The sequence below is a fragment of the Petaurus breviceps genome, unplaced genomic scaffold (genome assembly GCF_028583685.1).
Source record: "Petaurus breviceps papuanus isolate PSGF00001 unplaced genomic scaffold, PetGlider_PUasm1.0 37, whole genome shotgun sequence".
In the NCBI taxonomy this organism is placed as follows: Eukaryota; Metazoa; Chordata; class Mammalia; order Diprotodontia; family Petauridae; genus Petaurus; species Petaurus breviceps.
Genome location: NW_027186296.1, coordinates 3,221,861 through 3,245,954, shown reverse-complemented (window position 1 = coordinate 3,245,954; position 24,094 = coordinate 3,221,861). Strand labels below are relative to the sequence as shown.

The following is a 24,094-nucleotide window of genomic DNA, read 5'->3' as shown; positions in this document are numbered from 1 at the left end:
GAATTAACATTTACTTAGTGTTTACTATGTGCTAAGCATTTTATAACTATTATCTAATTTGATTCAGTTCAAGGCATTGTTCTAGGTATTAGGGATACACAGATGAAAAATGGAATGATCCCTGGCCTTATGAAACTTATACTTCAAAGGGAAGGACAAAACAGGATTATGTATACAAGTATAATTCTAGGTAGTGTGTCATTGGAAGCAAAGGGGAGGTCTAGTCAAAGCACCCTGGGGAATTTTGAGGATAGATCACCGAATCTGTGATTTTATTGGTATAGGGAACTTTCTGTTGAAGGGACACCTTCTACCAATATAGGTCATCCCATTCCCTGTAACTTGTAGTTTTAGAGAGATGCCCAGAGTGCTGAGAGGTTAGGGCACTTGTTTAGTGTTACACAGTCAGTGTGTGTCAGAGGTGGGATTTGAACTCTGATCTTCTAGGCTTCCAGGGGCAGTGAGGTGGTACAGTAGACAGAGTGCCTGACCTGGAGTCAGGAAGACCTGAGTACCAATCCATCCTCAGACACTTACTAGCTGTGTGGCCCTGGGCAAGTCACTTAACTCTGTATGCCTCAGTTTCCCCATCTGTCAAATGAGGTGGAGAAGGAAACCACTCTGGTATCCTTGTCAAGAAAATCCCAAATAGGGTTACCAAGAGTCAGATGAGACTGAAAAATGACTCAGCCAAATTTCTAGCCTCCAAAGTCAGATCTCTATCTGCTATACCACACTGTCTCTCAAGCTTCTTGCACTATCTATCTATCTGTCTGTCTGTCTGTCTCTGATCTGTGTGTCTATCATCTATTTATCAATCACCTATTTCTATATAACATATGTAATATATATTTATGAAATATCTGATGTTTACATTTATATATACTATACATATACCTACAATACCATATCTAAACATCTACACACATATATACACATATAATAAGTAATAAAAATATAAAATGAATGTAACTAGTTAAGGCACATAGTACTAATGATCAAAAATAGTGCCAGCTGAAGGGAGGTAGGATACCCCAAGAGTATAGGCAGGGTAGTTGAGCATTATACAGATTCCATGGCAAGAAGTAGCACCTGGAAATCCCATGCACGTAGGAGTGGCATTTAACGGTGGGCTATTTTAAAATGGGCATTAAGAGGCAACTGGTGGTGCAGTGGTTAGAGCAATGGGTCTAGAGTCAGGAAGACCTGAGTTCAAATTTAGGCTCTCCTAGCTGTATGACCCTGAGCAATTCACTTGGAAAAAAAACCACCAAAAAACCCCACCTTTGTTTGCCTCAGTTTCTTCAATTGCAAAACAGGGATAATAATAGCACCTAACTCCCAGGGCTGTTGTGAGCATTAACTGAGATAATTTTTGTTTAAAAAACAGTAACACTTAGTACAGTATCTGGCACATGGTAGGGGTAAATGCTTATTCTCTTTTGGTTGACTATTGGAAGACTGTCTAGATTCTAGACAATGCAATTCTTGAGTGGCAGGGTGAGTCAAAATATACCCCTGATAATCAATACCTCTGTGTCCTTGGGTAACTCTGAGCCTTAGTTTCCTCATCTGTGAAAACAGGAGGGTAGGACTCGATGGTCTCTGAGGTCCCTTCCATTTCTAGATAGAAGGTTTTATGTTTGATGATGCATTAAGTGAGATTTAGAAGCAGAAATTCAATCAAATGTGGTCTGGGTGGTCCTTCAGGGCCCTGTGTTCTATTCCTTCTGTTTAAGGTCTACCATGGCTCTGTCAAGTTATTCAAATCTAGAGGAAGCCTAGAGAGCGTGCCCTGTGTCTTTCTATTTATGTGTGTATTCTCTGGATTGTGGTTGAAGTACCATTTGCCTTTTTTTTTTTTTCCAGCTCTGGGCCTGAGAGTTGAGAGTTCAGTCATTTTTCAGTTGTGTCTGACTCCTTATGACCCCATTTGGGATTTTCTTGACAACAGTACTGGAGTGGTTTGCCATTTACTTCTGGAGTTCATTTTATTTATGAAAAAACTGAGGCAAACAGAGTTAAGTGAGTTGCCCATGGTCACACAGTTGTAAGTGTCTGAGGTTAAATTTGAACTCAGAAGATGAGTTTTCCCGACTCCAGGCTCAGCATTAATGTGCACTATGGCACCACCTAGTGCCTGAGAGTTGAGTAGCATAGAAATTTAGGCAGAATTGACACCACTTGCCTAGAGGGGACAAGAATGTTCACAGACTCAGCTATCTGCTTTTTTGTCCAAAATTTCTTATCAAGATTTCCTTCTGCCTTTCATCTTGAGAGTGAGTGTTCCTGCTTCAGAGGTCTTAGCTTCTGACAAGAATTCATTTCCCTAGAGAAATCCAACAGAATAGAAAAGACAAAGTTGTGTTTAAGTTGGTGCTCTAAAATGATAATACCCATTAATTTTATATAGGGCCATTCTCTTAGGATCCACAAATTCCTTTATAGATAATTATTCACTATCCTTGTGATGTTTCTTGGGATGGGTATTAGGATTAAAAATTCAATTTTCACTGAAGTTGAGAGGTAGAGCTGGCATGTAGAGGGTTACCTCTGAAACATACTGGCTATGTGGCCCTGGACAAGTTACTTCAGTTCTCTGAAACTATACATAATAGATTAGTTCTATAGATCTATAGATCTGCATTGGTGGATGAAGTTTCCCACTATACTGATGAACGCATAGGTTTGGACCACACCCCTCTCCCAAATCGTTTAAGTCATACACAAATTTAATAGCAAAGATAAGACTAGAATCTACTTCTCTTGCTTCTCAGGCAACAAACATCTGCTTGCCCACAACTTCCTGTTTTACTTTCATGCAGAAATTTGCTTTACTTGGTTACAGGCTTATAAAAAAAATGTTCCCAATGAATCTTTCAGGGCATTCTGAGAGCTGTTCATTTTTTGAAGTGTATGTGATGAATGATTTATATATTAGATTTATTAAAAACACGTCCATTATCTTGGGACCCTGGGTAGATGTATAAAAGGGGAATATGACATGTTAAATCCAGCAGCTAAGATTTTCCATAAATAGCTAAGGGACTACCCACCATGGGATGGCAGATCAAAAAGACAGTTCTGAGAAGGTGAATGGTGTTGGCCCTGATGGATCAGGAGAGGAAAAAAACAGAACTGCCACAGGAAACAGTTTGACCCTGATTCCATGTGACTTGAAACTTCAATTTAAAAAAAAATTTGTAAAAGCAGGCATCAGATTCTTCCTTTCTAAGGCTTTGAATCATATCCCATCCCAAATTACATTGGAATAAGACACAAATCTGAGGCCAGGCTGAAAACTCAAGCAATATGAGTGATCGATGAATTTTGCAGGAGTTTGAAGCACATAGGAATTTAGATTTAGAGTGGTAAGGGGCCTTAGAAGTCATCCAGTTCCCAATTGAAACCATCATCCACATGGTACTTTCCCAAAGTACCAGTGTATTTATGAGAAATTCCAACTGAATGAACTCCAGTGACTCTCTGTTGCCTTTGAGATCATAGAAATCCTTCTGTTGGGCATTTATAGCTCTTTGTAAACTGGCCTTTCTCCCTTTCCAGACTGAGTATACATTATTCCTTCCATGTTCTCTTTGGTCTAGTCAAGGTATATTCTTGCTGTTCCTCACTCAGTACTCCATCTCCCATCTCTGTGCTGTCCCCCAATGCCTGGCGTGCAAACCCTCCCTATGTTCATCTCTTTGAATCTTGCGTTTTACTTGAAGATAGATTATATGCCACATTCTGCATGATACTTTTCCTGGTCTCTCTAGTTGCTAGTGCTTTGCCCTTAAATTTCCCTTATATCTGGTTTATATACATAGGTATGATATATATATATCATATATATGATATACATACAATATACATACACATACATACAAATATATTCATATTGTCTTCCTTGTTAGAATGTAAGCTCCTGAAGGGGAGGAACTATTTCCCCTTTGCTTCATATCTCCAGTGCTTAATGAATGCTTGTAAAATGATTGATAGTTCAATCAAGTGAAGTACTAAGACCTCTCAGAAACAATACTGGGCACAATTAATTTAGAATTCATCTAAGCAAACTTGGGGCCTAGAAATCTACAGGAGAGCATTGTTGAAAAGGGGTACCAGATCTTAGAGAATATGAATTTAGTTTTCTTTCTCCTTTTCCAAGTGTAATTGAGAGGGGTGAGGTGGGTAATCAGGGAGACCATGTCTGATCGCCGTTACTTACAGTATACCCCATGAAATATAAATGGAGTTGAATTGACCTCTCCTAGTCACTTCTAGGGGCTCATGTGTTCAGCACCGAAGGATTACGGGATAAAATCTCAGGAAAGCAGAAGGAAAGGCTTGTTCAAAGAGCCAAGAAGAGAGGCTCACTCCGTAGACCTTAAATGGAGTGACTCCACAAATATTCTCTCTTGTCTTTGCCCAGAACGTTGGGGCTCTGTGTACCTCTCCCTTAGACTTTTCTGAGGGATCAGGCTCATAGAGTTCAAGATCAGACTTACAGCTGGAAGGGAACTTTGAGGTCATCCCCCTCATTTTATAAATGAGGCTGAGACCCAAAGATTCTGGGATCTGGAACAGATAAAAGTAAAAAGGAAAACTTTCAGGATCCAAAGTCTTGATTCTGAATGCCAGGCTAATATATCAGCATGGGCTAGCTTGCCAACAATATGAAAATACGCCATGGGATATCACAAATTAGTCAATTGTCAGCAATTGTCATACATTTTCCTCGTGCCAGATGTTGTTATTTTAGCAAAAACAGGTGGCTTTTAAAGAGTTAAAGATGTTAAAAACTAAGAGATCAGAACAGGTGAAAAGAAAAAATCCTGACTTCAAAATGGTCTGGTTTCCTACTAGGGGAGACATTCAAGGAGGAGTGAGCATGATTTAACTTGGCCCAATGAAAAGTTTCCACATTTTAGGATTTCAGTGTTCATTTAGAGAACTATTATACCATATAGCACAAACCTTTTATTAAATCAATGTATTCATTTATCTGAAATAAAAGTTTTATTCAATCACTGTATTTTGATGGACTAGACTATTGCTCACGAGTAGGAGATAATGGATTGAACAGAATGTCCTTGAAGGAGAATAGCTGCTTCAGATCACCTCTCTTATACCCATGAGACAATCGGCTTCCAATGCTGGCCGGACCTCAGAAAGCTGGGAGGGAAGGGGAAGATGCACCAAGGCTATATCTGATAGAACAAATCAGTGCATGAACCATCTACCCATATAACTTGTGAGAGGGGGAAAAATGAAATCATCTCCGCTTAGAATATCTCAATGTCATCTTTTAACCTATTTAGGAAGATCAGCTCAGATGGCTTTACGGCAGCCCAGTCATGTGCACAGTAAGGGCTCAATGAAAGCTATCGTCAGTTCTGGAAATGAGTAAAACACAAAGCTATTAAATCAGTTTCTTCTCTCTGTAAGCTCCATTCCATTAGCCTGATCCTTTTGTCTCACTCGCTTCTTTGCAATTAAAGAAATAAGCAGGCAGAGCTCTGAAGAGAGATGGGAGAGAGAAGTCAACTGTCCCCTTGTAGTTGGCTATGTGGTCAGATACACCAGTCCATTGGGGGAACAACCCCCCAAACTCAGGTGGTATTAGGCATTTTTTTTACAACCTGATACATATAGGTAAAAGGGGAAATCAAGTCTTACTTAACAAAATAAAAAAGAAATCACTTTCCCCCCAACGAACAACTTTCTTTGTACACTGCTACAGTCTCTTGATATATCTTTGTGTTTTTCAGATGCTGGAATTTTCATCAGTACAGAGTAACTTTGGTATCACACAATGAATAAATTGTACATTTCCCCTGGGGTTTAATAAAAAACAAAGAAACATAAGAATTTGGGGTTATACATCTACATATATATTATATGTATTTTAAAGACTTCAGCACATGTATTTGGATAGCCCAAATCAAAGCCTTTCTAGGTAAAAACTGTTCCCTGGAGCATGATCAGTTAATGGAAAAACTGTTTAAATTTCAAATCTTAACAGTCTTTCCCCCTAATCAACACACACTTCCTGCAATCATGTTCTGGATACAGAAGAATGACTAAAGATGCCTATGAAATCTCCCTCTTTATAGCAGATCTGGGAAGTTATGATGAAGAGACATTCAATAGCCAAAAAGATGTGTTTCCTTAGCTTACAAGAATCTTAGGTCATTGCATGTAATATCTATTTGCACACGCACACACACACACACACACATATACATATAATATATATGTACAAGCCTAAGTAGAATGATAATATTGACTCAAATTGCTTTCTTTAAAGACTGAGGAAGAGTGAAAGGGAGAGGATGACAGAGGGAGGAGGGGATAAATGTTTTAATGATGCCAGAGTTAGCAACCCTTACAGAAGCTCTTTTTCTCTCCCCTCCTCTCTCCTTCCTTCTCTCCATTCCTTCTCCCCTCCCCTCCCCCCTTTTCTGCTCTGTTCCCCCCCACCCTCCCCCACTTCACAAAGGGAAGATTTCAAATTCTCCTGGTTCACAAAGCAAAGGGCAATGAATGATTCTTGGCTAGAGAGAAGTTACACTGTGATAATTTTTTGGTCCACTGCATGATCTCGCCACTTTTCAATCCACTGGTTAAAAAAAGTGAACAAAACAAAACTACCGACCTTCAGAAATAAGGCAAGTTTGAGGATAGACACTTCTTTGCCATCAGCCCAGCTCAATGTCCAGAGATCACGTGCCCCATCAACATCCATTGTGTTATCCACCTGGAGTTCAAATGCAGTGCTGAAATGCATTGAATTGCATTTGAATGCTTTTTCCAGGCACAATATGAAAGTGATTAATGAGATACGAGGCAGAGATGGGCAAGTACTAGAATAGACAATGCACTTGGTACTCAGGCATAATATTGCCCAAGAATCCCCCTTGCCCCCCACCCCTACCCCTGATTAAAATGGAACCGAGGGAAATTTGCTGAGCTTTAAAAAGGTTCTCAGTCAACATATTATTTACTGTACCCCATACAATGCTCACCACTTTGTATGGCCTGGGATTAGGACCCTTTTGAAAAGTTAGCAAATCGCTGTTGCTCTCACATGAAAGGAGCCATTCATGTCAATGGGTGTTTTGTGGGTCCTGGGGACAGAGTGTAGTCTTAGTTACTAGATAGCAGTCCAGTCCAGACCGTTGTCATGGCCATTATCCCAGCTGAAGTGTTGCAATCGTCAGGATTTTAACGATAAAGGAAATAAAAGCTTATACCACATCCTTGCTCCTCCAAGACACGGTTTCCAGTTCCTTCCCTTTGTTCTGGTTTATAAGTTGAGTGGAAAACAAACAGCATTGGAGCTCAGTTTCTGTGTAATTCAAATTATCACTACATTTTTTTTGAGACTGGGCCTCTCTATTTCTCCCAGGTTTTGTGTGTAGCTGCCAATCATAGTCTGACATCACTATGGATGGACACAGAATCTTGGAACTGCTCTGTTTTCAACCTGGGCAGATTTGCTCTTCTTCTGCAGACTAGGCTCACCATATTGGTACTAGACAGTGTGGAGATCTGATTGGCTTCAGTGCTACTGCTGAGAACTCCCAAACTCAAGTGATCCACAAAACCAAGCCTCCCCCACGTAGTGGGAATTGAAAGTGTATGCTACCAAATATGGGCAGTTTAAAGCTTGTAAAAAAAAAGTCAGACTCAACACAAGATTTTGGGACCCCTAGTGTCATGGCTGGACATTAGGTAACAAAGCTCCACAGAATTAAAAATAGAATTGAACACCAGAACATGGGAGTCCAAGGAAGCAACTTGGTCAAAAATAAGACAACCAAAGAAGGTCTGTGGAGACAGAAGTGGGTCTTTTTGGGGGTGGTTCAATGCAACAGGGGTGCAGAGTCAGAGGACTTGGGTTTGAATCCTGACCTGACCAAATACTTGAGTAACCTTCAGAAAATCACTTATCTTTTCTGAGATTTGGTTTCTTCATCTGTCAAATGAGGGAGTGGGGCTTGAAGATCCTTTTGTGGGTGAACTACTCTGGTCCTGTGATCCATGAACTCCATGTAAGAAGGCTTCGGGTTGATGGCTGTAGGAAGCAGCTAGGTGACACACTAGATAGTGAGCTCAAGAAAACCTGAGCTCAAATCCTACCACAGACACTGATTAGCTTTGTGACCCTGGGAAAATGATTTAACCTGTTTTCTCAACAGTAAAATAGGGATAATAATAGCATTTCCCTCCCAGGGTTATTGCAAAGATCAAGTGAAATGATATGTATAAAGCACTTAGCATGGTATCTAACACACAGTAGGGACTTAATGTCTGTTCCCTCCCCCCTCCCTTTAGTCCCTCCTTGTTGATGGGGTGGAGTGTGTGTGTGGGGGGGCGGGGAGGGAGGGTGGTAGTGAAGGGGAACTTCCAAAAAACAGAGGAAGGGATTGAAGAGGAGCAAGAGGGCTTCTGGGAATTAGGGACCAATCCAGCTATACGAAGGCTGCTTCTATGCCAGTGAATTAAAAGTGCCGGGTGTGACATGCTACTTCCTTATTTTCTATTCTTCTCATGCTGTCATTCTATCTGTAAATCTTCTTTCTCATCTGAAATACTCTCCTTTCAGTTTACCAGGCAACAGTCACTGAAACAGCTCCTTAAATACCACCTCATCCAAGGGGCTGAAGTGCTAATTTCCCACCAAACCCCCTTGAAAGGAATTTGGTATCCGAGCTCAGTCCAGGACTTCTCAGAGCCAGGCCGTTCAATCAGGCTCAGGCAGCAACTTGGTGCTTGTTTGGGGAACAAAGTCATGTGTTTTTTTCATTCTTTCTGGGTGCTAGGGCTTTTTCCCCTTTTGTAAATTACAGAGAATAAGTCACTCAGAGTGGGTCTTGTTAGCCAAAATGCGACAAGAGCTTCAGAAAAGCAGTGATTGCTTGGATGGACAAAATATATTTGAAAACTGATGCATATCTCTTTCTCCCCTCCTCCCGCCCCCTCTCCCTCCAAGCCCCTTGGCCTAAGCTTTCTCTTTTCTGTATTTGAATTAAAATAACGTATATCAATTATGGAACATCGCTAAACAGTTAAAGACAAGTTATGAGATTAATTGTAAATGCAAGCCATTCCTTGGAGATTTCAAGAGGAACCTTTATTGATTCATATTTATATATTACAAGGAATAATGAAAGTCACATTCACCCTTTGTCCAAAGTAAACCCTGATCAAATCCACTCAAATTGCTCCACTAAACCTTCTGACTGTGCTGATAAGCCTGAAGGACATTGAAGAAGATGAGTCAGAACAAGCTGGCCTGTGGAAGAATGCAAGCCAAAAATCTAAGGAGGCAGATATTGGCTTTCATAACTGCATTTTTTGCTCCCCAGTATCAACTGGGGAATCTGATATAAATATATACCTCCTGAAGCTTTGGGTGGCTGGGTGGTCACCATTTTGGGTAGTCATTTTTTACTTTTTTAAGTCATCCTTCTTGGAAACAGAGCATAGATGGTTTAATTTTAGATACATAAAGGTTCTTTTCTGCTGGGTTCTGGGAGTTTATGGTACATTATAAAGGCTTCTGTGTCCTGCCCAGATCCTTCTGCACAATGAAAGAACTTATCTCCAAGCAGACACATGCACAATATCAGATGTAGCCTCCAACTTTGTGGTTGGTAGACAAGTAATGATCATACTCCAAGACATGTTAATGGTATTTGCTTTGAACTGTGATGCCAGTGGACTGGATGAACCAATCCGTCTTCAAATTTCAATCAGTGTGACTGAAGATGCTGGCATGTTTCCAGCTCCAGCAGGAGCTAAGAGTTACATGTCATAGTGAATGGGTTGGCAGGAAATCTTTGAGAACTGAGAAGAAAAACATAGGTGCATGCCTTGGTAGGAAAGTTTATTTGCAGTCTCATAGCTTAATAAAAGGGCTGTGAATGAAGTGTTAAAACTTCTCGCCTAGCTTTGCACTTGTCAGTTCAAAGATGTCTGGACATTTCAGTAGAAGATAAAATAAATGTAAATGAAAACAACAATGAAAGACTTCAGCACTTTGATCAATGCTGTGGCCAATAGTCCTCCTCCCGATGATTGATAGTGAATCATGCTTCCCACTTCTCTGCTGAGAGGTGGTGGGCTAGAGGTGCACAATGAAACATACCTTGTCAGAAATGGCCTATATGGTGATTAATTTTTTTTTTTAAAGCAATCGGGGTTAAGTAACTTGCTCAAGGTTACACGGCCAGTTATTTCTGGGTGTGGTGCTGAGTATCTGAGCCCGGATTTGATCCAAGTCATCCTGACACTGGAGCCGGTACTCTTACTCGCTGAGCCACCTGGCCGCCCCTTGGTGATTAATTTTTTAAGTGTACTTTGTTGCAAGGGAAGATTCTACTTGGTGATGGAGAGGGAGGGAGGGAGTACAGCAATGTTTAAAAAAGAATCAATAAGACAACAACTAAAAAATTAAAAGTCAAGACAGAATGAAATTAGTACAAATGTTTCTTTCCCAGGAAATCATAGCAGCTCTTGCTCTCTGAGCTATAGGCTAAGCACTGAGCCAGCATGCCACGTGGATAACTTCTCTTTTGGGTAAATCAGTCACAGGTACCAGAACCAGTGCAGGAACCGCATCTATCTGTTCTTCCAGCAATGCCTGGAGTCCTAAAATGTGAATAAAAAGGACTTATGAATGCTTTCCAACTTTATTTGTTTTTCATCTGTCATTATAAGTCAGGTTGCTTTTGGGGAAAAAGTCCATTGTACCTTACAAACATCTGAAAAAAATCAACAAAACTTAATGCTTAGTCCTGAAATATAGTTTGCAAAATGGCTCAAAAATCACTTGGAGTAGACCTGACTTTGACCTTCCCTTCAAACCAACATCACTCTAAGGAGAAATAATTTTAAAAGTATTCTCATCTTCCATCCTACATTGTTTCCTTTATCTCCCAATTTTCTGGTTTCTTTTCCTAGCTATAATGCTAACAAATCCAACAATTAAATTAACCATGTTTAGACAGAGAAGAAATGGCCAGATAAGTGCTATTTAAAACTATATCCCATCACCACCACAACCACCATCACACCAAATCCTGTAATGATTTAATACAATAAGAAACAATGGCCATTTATTTGCTTTGGTATGGGGTGTATATTTGGCTTTAATTTTAATAGTAAAGCACACTTTGGGACTGCTGGCCATTGAATTCTGCATATGTTAGCCCAAGTGATAAAATATCAGAAAGAAAACAAAATACTTGTGATATCATCTAAGTTACAAGGACAATAAAAATGTCTCTTACAGTAGAATTTCCTCTATAAACTAGGAAACTCTTTTTGAAATTCAAAACTGACAAAGTTGCCACATTCGACTAATGACCTTTAGTTATAATTGGATAACTGAATTTTAAATTGTCAAGAAAATGGAACTGACGCTCAGAAACTTTGCCAAGAGTATAATTCTATGATATGCATTTGACAATCTGAAAAAGACCACTGCTTTAAAAATGAACCTGCTATTGAGTTATCCATGGGCAAAGAAAACACTGAAATATTCTTTCTCAAAGTGACCTTTTTTCCCCCTTCAACACATATGTGATTCAAAATGGTTTGGCTATCCCTGCTGAATTTATGACACATTTATTTTAAGTTGTCTTTAAGGCAACGTTTTCTCAGAGTACGTTTACATGAAGTTTGTACTTACCATACAAATTCTCATAACTACCTTCACTAGAGTAACAGGATTTAAGAATATAAGGGCAAATACTCACAACAGTGTCTAAAATCAAACCCAATATGAAAGTCTTTAAAATGTAAATTTCTTTTGTATTTAAGAGATGGTTGATGCAAGCAGATCCTTTAAAGGGGACATGTTTGTAATTTATAGGAATTAGAATATCTGAGGCTATATAGATTGAAAAAACTAAATCATTTCTGAGGATTCCACATGGAAAACTGTTGACATTGGAGGTGAATATTGACAGAAGTGGGTCTGAGATCAATATCCAACCTCCAGGGTCAAAGGACTTCATGTTTGGTGCAATAAACAACTTAGTTTAGGTATTACAGTGGTCCAGGAGAGTAATGACTATTAAGGGTCAGACAAGGTTTTCCATTATAAACTCTGATTTGGGGGGGCTGTCCTAGTTTCCAAGTCTCTAAAGGAATCAGATAGTATGAGTTAGGCAAGAAGCTGGCTTGGAAACAAAGCAAAAGGCATTAAAATCCGAGTTTTAAAATTAATGGCTTCAGCTGGTGCCTTTTTCCTATCCTTCAGATTCAAAACCCATCAATCCATCCCATTTTCATAGAATAGACCTTTTTAGTAAATCTCTAAAATCCTCAACCAATAACAAAACCAGGAAAAATTTTGAGGAGATAAGAGAGTACAGATGGAAAGTTCTGAAAACAAAGTAAATCTCTTTTGAGTTTTTAATGGCCTGAAAGCTTTACTTTTGAAAATTATATAGCACATGTAACATAAGTCATAAATTATAGAGACTGATTACGAGGGCCCTGTGACATTAACAGAATGGTGTCTATCCTACCAGATATGGCTCACTGTGATACTGGAAACAAGCAGTACGTTTTGCCAAAACATTTGGTTTTGGACAGGCAAATTGTATCACCTGGTTCCTCAGAAATATTTTTATCACATTGACCCACCAAAGGAATTACTTATGGGGGGGGGGGCAGAATTTGAATTTTTAAGTAAATGAGAAGTAGTACTCAAATAACTGACTTTGAAATATTCTCTGCTGGATACATTTTAAATTAGGATTGGATAAAAAGATAATAAATATGTAGTTCATAGAGATACATATTGCTAGGCCTAGATTTTAGCTGTGATTAATTTATTCTTCTTCAAAAAAGCAATTAAATAGAGCTGACAATAATTATAAAACAGACCCAATTTATGAAGAATGGAATATTGGTGAGAAGTGGGATGGGAAAGGCATAAATGAACACAGGATAATGCAGCTGAAGCAATAGCTCAAGGACATCCAACTCATACCTTGGGGATAGTAACCTCTATAGACAAAACTTTTGATTTTCCACAACCTTATCAAGAAGCAAATGCTCTGCACTCTCCTGACCTCTCTGCTTGGCTTCAGGATGTATAGATAAATTCAACAACAGAAGCAGACATTGATCAGGTGTGGAAGAAGTGAGGCCCTTTCAGTTTCCATTACATTAAACAAAATATTCATTAGTGTTTGGCACTTTCCCAAGCAGATGCAATCTGGGTGCCTGTTGAGGGTTAACTACAAAGTTAGGAAATCTAGGAAGACCTTTTGGACATCATCAAGGGACTGCTAAGAGACAGGTAAAGTTACATTGGGAATAAGAAGACTTGAGTTACTGGAAATAAAAATATATATAAGAAATCAGCTACAAACCAGCAAAATATATACCTATGTTTAGAATAGATTAAATGTGCATGGTGCTGGAATATGACAATTTGGTCCAAGAAGAGGAAAATAAAGAATATTCTTAGACATATTTTTGGAACCTTAGGCAAAACAAAACAAAACAAAACATTTTTTCCCAAAATGCTCTGCTGCTTGAATGTTTTATCTTTCTGAGGACAAAGGTTATGTCTGTTTGGACATTGTGGTTGTGAGGGTCAATGCAACTGAAAATTATTGTCAATAGCACAGATTGTTGTGTTGCTGATGGAACAGACTAGGAATAACTATGATTAGAAACCTTAAAAATCCACTAAGTTGGGACAGGAAATCTGGGATGGTGTAAGTAGGAAGCATGGTATGTGTAGTCAGGGAGTTAGGGACAATACAGACCTAGTGAGGGGCATGGTGTGTGTGTGTGTGTGTGTGTGTGTGTGTGTGTGTGTCCCAGTAGGTAGGAGGAACATTGTTTTGGAGCAGTTGGTATTTAAGAAATCTTTTTTTGCTCTACTGGCAAAACAAACCAACATTAAAAATCATTCACTTTACTTGATTTCTTACAAGAAAATCTTTTCATGCCTGCACTTGTTATTTTAATAAGATGTTTGTCTTTTCACTTTGGCTAACAACCCAATCTACCAGGAAGTCCTAGGGATAAACTGTGAAAGTAAGAACTCTCCTTTTTTTCTCTGTAGGGGCACTCTCCTGATAAGGATTCTTATAAGGACTTTCCATTCAATAAAGTCGGTAAAGAGAAAGAACATATGCTTAACGACATGAAATATAAAAAGCTCTTTGAGGTTGCAACAATACTATTCTTTCACTTTTTAACTCGAAGATGCCATTCGATCAGTACTTAACACAGATCTAAAAATCCCAGAGCTAATAAAGCTTCCTGGAGACAGCCGGATGGATCTGACAAGCAGCATCTAGTAGAAAGCCTCATAGGGGATAAGGTTCCTAACAGTGAACTAAGAGTTCCAGTCCCCAAAGAGGTGCCCCTGGTGTGCAGAGCACTTAACCCTTCGACCAGTACCAACATGACTATTCACAAATTATTGATGTCCCTAAATCCCTGGCAGATTGCAGACAGTTTGTGTATCCCTTGAAGCCCCAGCATATGGCCACTAATGGGATGGATTAAAAAAAATACATATACACATTCAGCTTTTGCCACATGAATATAAAGCCACTGAAATGGTAGAAGGTGATTGAACTGGACTGAACACTGTTAAATACATGATTAGCCTCTTGTTATGGATTATTTCCATTGATCTATATCTGGTTTCTCAATACAGTTTAATTAAAGCTGTCTGGAACAAGACTGTTCCCTAAATGATCAGGCCCTGCAATGAAATGGTGAAACATGAGGAGGCTTGAGGCCTTTCCTTAAAGCACCCAAGGACTGTCTGTGGTTAACAACAGTAGCAGGGAAGATATTCATTTTAGAAAATTAGCTGGTTATATTGCTGGCTATTAGACTTCTCTGCCAGATAAATCAATGCTCTTCCCCATTTCATCCTGGGATATTAGAAACGGATTTAGGCCAACACTAGGCCCTAAAGGATGAAGTCTAGGTTTTGTGTGAGTTCTTCTGGCCCAGAATCAAAACAGAACACATCAATGTGTATTTAGTTATTTATCTGGAAAAACATGGACAAAATATATCTAATCTTTATTAAGATAAATGTAGTCACATAGAAGGCAAGAACCTTATCTGCCTACCTGTTTTTTTATAGCCTCTGGTACAGCAGTATGGCAGGTGAGCATTTAATAAATGTTTCCCCAATCACTTAACAATGAACAATTAAGCATCAATTAAATGAGCTAATGGCCAACCAGGGTGCAAAACAGGTACAAGACATGGCCCCTGTATATGAGGACCTTACAATTTTCATGGGCTAGCTCTTCATGAAGAGATTACCTGCTTTTCAGTGGCATATTTTCTTTATTATGATTAAACCTTAAATGTGATGTGAAGAAGGGATGTAAAGAGATGTAACACTTGGAATTTCTGTCTTTCAGGAATAAATGATAAAACACATTTATAATATAATAACAATACTTCTATTTGAATTTTTTGTTTTTTCTAAGTATTTTTCTACAATTTCCATATTTGATCCTAAAAATAGCCCTGTGATATGTTGTGTGATTATTTGCCCCATTTTACATATTGAGGAAGTAGAAATTTAGATCACACAACTAGCAAGTCACTAAGCAAGTCCTTAGATTGAGGAGTTCTAATACTAACTCTAGCACATATCTCACTAACTACATGAACGCTAAAGAGACGGTACCCCGAATTCTTCCAAAGTGGGGGCTATTTCAACTATGAGAAATAGTTTAGTCCCTGTACCTAAAAGAAACAAGGTCAAGCCTAAATGGAAATAGTTGTGTGAAAATAGGACCAAGAGAGAGCATAATGTGGTGGGTGGAGGGAAAGGGCAGAGATCGAGTCCTGCCTCTGAGATGTTCTAGCTGTGGGATCCCAGCTTTAGAGATCTAATTGTCTCTCTAGTCTCACTACCACCATTCCACTTCAGTCCCTCATTATCTCTTGCCTGGACTATGGTAATAACCTCCCCAGTGGTCTCCATACCTCAGATTATTTCCCACTCTGATCCAACTTCTGCATTGCTGTCAGAGTGATTTTTCCAAAGTGCAGGCCTGACCATGTCATACTCCCACTCAATAAACTACACATGTCTTTAGGATCAAATCTAAGCTCCTCTGTTTGGCTTTTAAAACTCTTCACAACCTGGACCCAGTCTAGCCTTATTATACTTCACTACACCCACACCAGTCAAAACTGGTTTTTCAGTCGTTCCTCATTCAGGCCACTCCATTTTCTATTTCTCTGTCTTTGCACTGGCTTCCCCCAAGCTTGGAATGCAATACCCCCTCCTCCCTAACTCATAGTTTCTTGCTTCCTTATATACTCTGCTCAAACACTACCTTGTTCATATCTCCTTCCCCGATCCTTCTAATGGTCAGTGCCCTCCCTTGACAAATTTACCTTGTATTTATGTTGTATATGCTTATTCCTGTGCGCGCGCGTGCACACACACACACACACATTTTGTATGTGCCATGCATATATATTTATGTACCTATTATGTCCTCTGGTAGAATGTAAGCTCCTGGAGAGTAGGGATTGTTTCCTTTTTGTCTCTGTTTTCCCAGAGCCTAGAACAATGCCTGACATAAAACAGGCATTTAAATGCTTGTGGATTGACTGACTGATCATGAGCAAGTTACTAAGCCTTTCAGTGTCTTACACAACTATAAGATTATAAATTATAGATAAGTTGTTGATATGTATTGGTGGGATGAGTTTACCAAATTACGGAAATCATAATTCAGGACCCTCCACTGCCCCTTACCCCTACCCCTCAAAAAAATGGAAAACAAGTAAAAGTGAGGAAGTCAATCAACAAATATTTACTGATTTCCTACTCTCTGTCCAGAATCATACTGAAGATCACGGGGAAGAGAAGAATAAAAAACAGTCATTGTTCTTGAGAAGTTTATTGTCTGGCTGGGGAATTGAAACTTGAGAATATGTTAAATAAATGGAAAGGAGAAATTTAACAATAAGATATATAATTTGGTGCCAGATTTATGGTACAGACTTCAAAGATTTAGGAAGTTTTCCTAGACTTCATGAGGGCCCTGAGCTGGACTCTAATCAGAGGCAAGGAGGTGAGATTGGGCATTGGGTAGTAGGATGAGTGTGGGGGAAACTGTATAACAACCATGCAGATTAAAGTCAGTGGATGCTGTCAGGATCTAGTGGGAAATACAGCAAACTTTGGAGTGGCACAGTGATAACAGATTAAGATGTGGAGGTTACTAACAGGGGAAGTTTCATACAGTGTCAGCAGGGAGCCATTGCAGGTTTCAAAACAGGAGAATAGGAGGACGAGTCAGTGTTTTTTGAGATTATCAGTGGACTAGAAGATCCATAAGGCGGTGAAGTTCACCTTTGTCTCTGCATCTTTAGACCTTAGCACAGTATCTTGAAGATAGGTCATTTAGTCAATAAACATTTATTAATTTACTATGGGCCAGGCTCTGTGCTAAGGGCTGGGGATACAAAAAGAGGTAAAAGACAGTCCCTGAACTCAAGGAGCTCACAATCTAATGGGGGAGACAATAATATTCTATATTTTTATACAGAGGATAAGTAGGAAAAAAAATTACGTGAACCAGCTGTATACAGGATAATCAGAAAACAATTAAAAGAGACATTGGAGTTAAGGAAGTGGGAAAGGCTTCCTGCAGAACAGAGGTATCTATGTCACCTGAGGGCTGTATGCAGCCCACAATACTCCACAGTGGGATCAGAACCAGATTAAAATTTAATTGGGAAATATTTAACAAAACAAATAAAAATACAATAAAACAGAAATAATATTACATTATTAGCCTACAAGGATCCTCCCATAATGATTAGTAACCCCTGGTTTCTACTTTTTGGACACTACTGTTGTAGAAGATGAGATTTCAGCTGGGATTTAAAGGAAGCTAGTGAAGTCAGAAGTGGAGATGAAGAGGTAGACTATTCCAGGCATGGGGGACAGCCAGAGAAAATACCCCTAGCCAAGAGATGGTAGTGTCTTGTTCCTGTAAGAGCAAGGAGGATAGTGTCACTACACTAGATCTAAGAGCACAGAGTGGGAAGTAAGGTACAAAAAGACTGGAAAGGTAGCTGGGGGCTCTGTTATGAAGGGCTTTGAATGCCAAGGAGAGTACACTGTATTTGATCCTGAAGTGATAAGGAGCCATTGCAGTTCAGTGAGCAGGGGGGTGACATAGGGCCAGAGAACAGAAACTGGGCCTGCTATTTCACTGGCACACAGAACTCCTAGATGAGAAACCCAAACTACCTTATGTATAATTTACAGTCTTAGAGAATTGCCTGGTTCTGAGAGGTTAAGTGACTTGTTGGGGTCAGGCATTCAGTATGTGTGTACATGTGTGCAGACACTTGAACCTAGAAGTTCCTGTTTCTGAGGCTGGTTTTCTATTCACTATGTTACGTTGTCTCAGCACATAGTAAGTGTTTAATAATTGCTTAACTGAGATACTCTGGCAAGTCTATGTAAGATGAGTAATGGGAAGAGAAGGTGGAGGGAGGTAAGTGAGACTAGAGTCAAAGGAGTCAGTAGGATTGTCACAGTAATATAGGCAGAAGGTGATGATGAAAAGAACTGGGAGCTGACTTTACTCAGAACACTAGGAAGATGGTAACCTGCCTGGAAAGATGACCCTAGGCTAGAAAGAATGGCAGTACTAACAGAAAAAGAAGAGGTTTAGGAAGTAGAAAATGGTTGTGTGTGGGAATCTGGGGAAAATGATGCACTCCATTTTGTTCATGTTGGGCTTGAGGTGGTGAAGTGATATTCAGTTGGTGATACCCTGTGGGCAGTTACCCATGTGGAAGCAGAAAGTGGGTGATAGTTTAGGACTAGAAACATAGATTCAAGAGGCATCTGCAAGGGGTGATGGTTTCTGAGGGGGTGTCTATGACACTGGCATCATTTCTTTTAAATGCTGTTTCTGTTCAAAGGTATCATTATAATGACACTGGGATAGCTGGTCAAATTGTTAATGGGTTGGTTCATTCTTTTGAATTTATTTGTAAGGCTCCTCTTGGGTTAAACCCAAGTTTTTCAGAGACAGAAACAAGGGGATCATCATCCACAGCTTCCAAATTATCAGCTCAAATCTGTTTTATTTTTATGAACTGAGTCAGCTTAAGAGCCTGTTCCAGAAACATTTTTATAAGAGTAGTTAATACCTTCCTAAACAAAATTAAGTGTATTTTATAATCATGTTCATTTATACAAGTCAAGGTTTAAGAGATATTTCTTCTTTTTCAATGACTATTATATTTCTTTCCACATATTTATATTCCAGATTTCCCAGATAATCCATAAACTATGATATGGGGATAGTGTTTTATCAGGGTATTCAGTGCTGTGTCAGGGAAGGAAATGTGTGATCTTTGAAGAGACAAATGATCAGCTTTTTTTCTTTTTAGTTCCTTTGCATAGTTGCTATATTTATGGATTTTTCTTTAGCCCTTACAAAAATCCTGCTGCACAGCTAACCATAAATTAGATTTACACAGCATATAAATCTTATTTAACAAGGACTCTCTACCCTTTCACCTAGTGCCCTATGTGTGGCTGGCATAATGATACAATTTTTGAGACTAAAAATGCTCAAATTCTGCTGAAAATACTTATTAATGAATGCAACTATGCAGGAATAGTCTACTGAATATTCAAGGAAGTTAACTAACATTAGTTTAAGGCAGAGGGAATGGGCTGAACTTGTCACCTCTTGACCACAGAGAGAGCAACCTGGCTGAGAGGTGAAATATTTGTGCAGTCCTCAAGTATGATAAAATGCAGACCTTGTGAAACTCCCTCATACACTGCACCTCTCTGTGACCTCAACCCTGACTCTTTAGAATATTTTTTCCCTTGAGGGTTAAAGGGTTTGAGAGCTACTTTATTGGCTGTGTTTGGAGCCTCTCCTTAAAAGAGGCTTTTAATAAGACTAAATTGGAATGAATTATGAAGCAAGGTTTCTGACTATGTTCTGAGACAAATCAGCTAAAACTTGACAATGCGTATAATGTCCAGCCCGCTGCCATATGTTTCACCATGACACATTTACTTTTTTTACTTTTTTCACCTCCGTGGCTCTGTTTCAGACTTTTTCTGGGGCACCTGCTTGATTTGAGATGATATTGGCTGGTTGGTCTTAATCCATTGGTGGTTTAACAGAATTTTTCTATCTTCTTCTCTAGAAAAATGGTCCATAAGGAAATTAAGCTAGAAGAGTTGAAAGTCACACATGAGTTCATGTGTAGGTGTGCCGAAGTCCTAAATAATCCTCCTGTGTGAAAAGTACAATATCAATTCAACTATGGTTCATTGGTTCATCTACTTTGCTTCTCAGCAGCTCTCTACCAGAAGAGGCTTCCTGTAGCCAACAAATTTGCAGATGATGCAACTATAGGGACATCTTCATACTATTCCAACAATGATTTTCACTGTGGTTTGAAAATGACTCTAGTTTTCTGCTTTGTTTAAACAGCTGTGGTGGATAAGAATAAAATGAATTGTATGTTTTCTGCATTTCTTTTATGATCAGTTTAGACACAGCCATAATAGCTGAAGGATTTTTATTTAAGAATAAATCTTTTTAGACCCTTTGGAACTACATAGAATATGAGGAAGAAAACAGAATATCCTACCATCTTAAACCACAAGACAAAAGAAGACCAAGTAATTTTCCTTGTAAATTCCAAACCCAAAGTTTCCTCCATCTTTCCTTCCCAAAACACTCATGTCAGAACTTCATGTTCATACATGTAGATAACATATATACATACACAGAGTATATATGGCAAGGCAGAGGATGCCACAGTAGAAATAGTGCTTGCTGTGAACTTAGATGATATGGGTTCAAACCTCAGTTCTGACATTTAATATTTGTGTTACCTTAGGCAAGTCACTTAACCACTTAGCCTTAGTTTCCTCATCTGTAAAATTAAGAGGTTGGAAAAAGTGATCTGTAATATTCCTCCTGTCTATATTTATAATAATATTGGTAGATATCTCTATCTTTACACAAATTTTTTGCACCCCAAGTGTGGTATTTCTTCTAAGTAATGAATTTGTTGGATAAAAAAGGCCAATTACAAAAAAACAATTATCTTTTTCATTACCATTCCCACTAGATTAAGTTTCTTTAGGGCAAGGACTAGATTATTTTTGACATTTGCATTTTCAGACTCCTAGCATAGTGTCTTATACAAAGTAGGTGCTTTATAAGTGTTGAATTGAATTTGTTTGGTAAAAACATTAAGAATCTAAAAAATTTGCATGCCACAGAAGTTATAGTAGAAAGAATGACTTCTAGAGTGACAAAGTCAGATGACTTATATTTGAATCCTGGATCTTATCTTTGTTAGGTATGTGATCTTGGACAAGTGTCTGTACCTTCCTGGGCCTCTATTTTCCAATCTGTAAAATGAGGGAGTTGAGGAAGATGACCTCTGAGGTCTTTTTCAACTTTTGCTAACTTTTGCTCTTTAAAGGCAGTAGATGGATGGTCTTTTCTAAACACAGAAAACTTCACTAAAGTTATTAAACACATAATAATTTTTTAGATGATTTCTATTAACCCAAGCTCTATTTTGTCAGTATAGATTTGTTAGGAATGGGGGTTAAATTGATTAAGGTTATTACATTTTATCACCTTTCCTCCATAGGTCACTTTCAGATATGGCACTTAGTTGGTTGGCACTTAAAAATAATTTCTAGATGGTTGATGTGAAACATATTGACACTCTCAGTGCCATGGTAAGTTTATATCATTATCCTTTGCACTGGCTACTCTCCATTCTCTCTCTGAGTAGTTAAAGCATTTATACTTGGAAGAGACCTCAGAGATTCAGCCCCATCCTTTTTAGAGATGAAACAGTAGAGAGGTGTAGTGTCTAGTATAGGCTCACATGGGAAGAACCCATGTCTTCCAACTCCAAATCTGGTATATTTTGCACTACATCCTACAGCCTCTCATCACTAACAGTCCTCATTATTCTAATGATATCTATACAGATAATACAGCCTTTGGAAAGCAGCCACAGTTGTTAAGTCCTGTTGCTTCTAGTTATAGCAAGGTATCAACATAGTTTTGCATTTCCATTTAAACTTTCATAAGCTATTATGCCTCCTTCCATGGGTGTCAGTATGGATACTTCCTTCTCTTAAATTGTGGAAGCATTTCTTTTGCTCACATCTACAGTCATTTTACTTTGGTTTGTCATCTAGGAGTTTTCCTTGGTAGATATTTTTATTTTATTCAATTAATGTTTAAAAAAAAGTTACACTGATGTTACCACATCATCATGATTCCCTTCAGAATTTTCCTTCTGAACGAGTACGTAACCATTGTAAAACATAATTTTGTTGCTGTTACTGTTTGGTTGTTTCAGCTGTGTCCAGCTCTTTGTGACCCCATTTGGAATTTTCTTGGTAAAGACATTGGAGTGGTTTGCCATTTCCTTCTCCAACTCATTTTACAGATAAGGAAATGAGGCACACAGTGTGAAGTGACTTGCCCAGGGTCACATACCTAGTAGGTGTCTCAGGATATATTTGAACCCAGGAGGATGAGTCTTCCAGGTCAGGCACTCTATCTACTTCATGACCTGGCAGTCTAGTAAAACATAATTGGGGGGGGGGCACGATTAGGTGGCACAATGAACAGAGCATCTGCCCTGGAATCAGAAGGACCTGAGTTCAAATCTGACCTTAGACACTTAACACTTACTAGCCATGTGAACTTGGGCAAGTCACTTAATCCCAATTGCCCTGCCTTCCCCCCTCCAAAAAAGCAAAAATCCCCAACAAACAAAAAACCAAACCAAAACCAAAACAAACAAACCAACCCATAATTGGTAACATAAATTCACACACACACACACACACACACACACACACGTGTATTTGATGTGATCATCCCCCTCTGGTTAGATAAAAAAGATGAGTAGATAACTGAAGCAATTAGGTCTATTAGATAAAAACAACCAAAAACCCAAGAGCCCCACAAGCCAACAACTTCTACATAACGGACTGATGTTACCATCCCGGACCTCTGCTTCGGCCAGTTTGGAGGTGGTCAAAGAGCCGACTAGAGAGACTCCTCGAAGAGAAGCCCATGCTGGGTGCCTATTTTACATGGAGGGCACACATAATAACCCTGAGTTTCCTATATTATACTCATCACTGAAGTACTTGGTATAAGCTTCAAACGACACATATATTTCCTATGCTCCTGAATGCAGCCACTTTACAGGGAAGAATATAACAAATTCTACATGGCAAGGCAGGGCAGGGAATAAAGGAGCACTGAAAGCAAAGAAGATTTAGACTTCTTGAGAGATCCAATGCTTGTGCTCAGTAGCCTAATGTGTGACCTCCCACAGGATCATCTGTGCTTTGAAACCATTTTGAGGCAGACAAGTGAAATATAGAAAAACTTTAAAATTAAAGGGTAAAAATCTTCAGGCAGAGCTCCATTTTAGCACACATAACAAGAGACCTGCTCATGACCCAGCGGAAGACTGACTTTAGCATTTTATTGAAGTAGGGAAGAAACAGACTTTGTAGATAACTGAATATATACACATCCATATTTATGTGTACATATATATGATTTTTTAAAAGGTGATATATATGAATGAAATCTGAGCACAACTTTCCCTGCTGCCTCTCCTCTCCTTCCCTCCCCCACCCCTATCCTTATCAAACTCCCCTCATGATAGGTAATAAGGACAAAAAAGAATAACAACAATTCAAAAAACCCTAAAAATAAAGCCAAATATGAACTGTGTTTTGGGAGAGATCATACAGTTTCAATGGTTACCTCTCATGCTTTGTTTTGCTATGGGGAAATACAGTAAAAAAGGCATTATGGTAATAGTAGATATAGGACTAGCCTTGATGCCTGGAAGACTTGTGTTCAAGTTGGTTGTGTGACCCTGGGCAAGTCACTTAACTTTTGAGGTCTCTAAGCAACTCTGTAAGACTAGAAGTAGCAGAGAAAGTGCCAAGCTGAATTGGTAGAGGGAGCTTCCTCACCTGGGGCTTCCCTATTTCATCAAA

The 24,094-nt window shown here is 39.0% G+C and overlaps 1 protein-coding gene across 2 annotated transcripts in view; it reads right to left on the bottom strand.

Annotated features, from left to right (window-relative positions):
• Positions 1-9,114: 9,114 nt before the first annotated feature.
• The window catches only part of DPH6 (diphthamine biosynthesis 6), a 499,664-nt gene continuing 484,684 nt past the window's right edge, over positions 9,115-24,094 (bottom strand). For both annotated transcript variants that reach the window (XM_069097640.1, XM_069097641.1), the window contains exon 15: positions 9,115-10,656. In XM_069097640.1, coding sequence (XP_068953741.1) covers positions 10,541-10,656 — 116 coding nt within the window. In that variant the 3' untranslated portion in view covers positions 9,115-10,540. The remainder of the gene's footprint in view (positions 10,657-24,094) is intronic.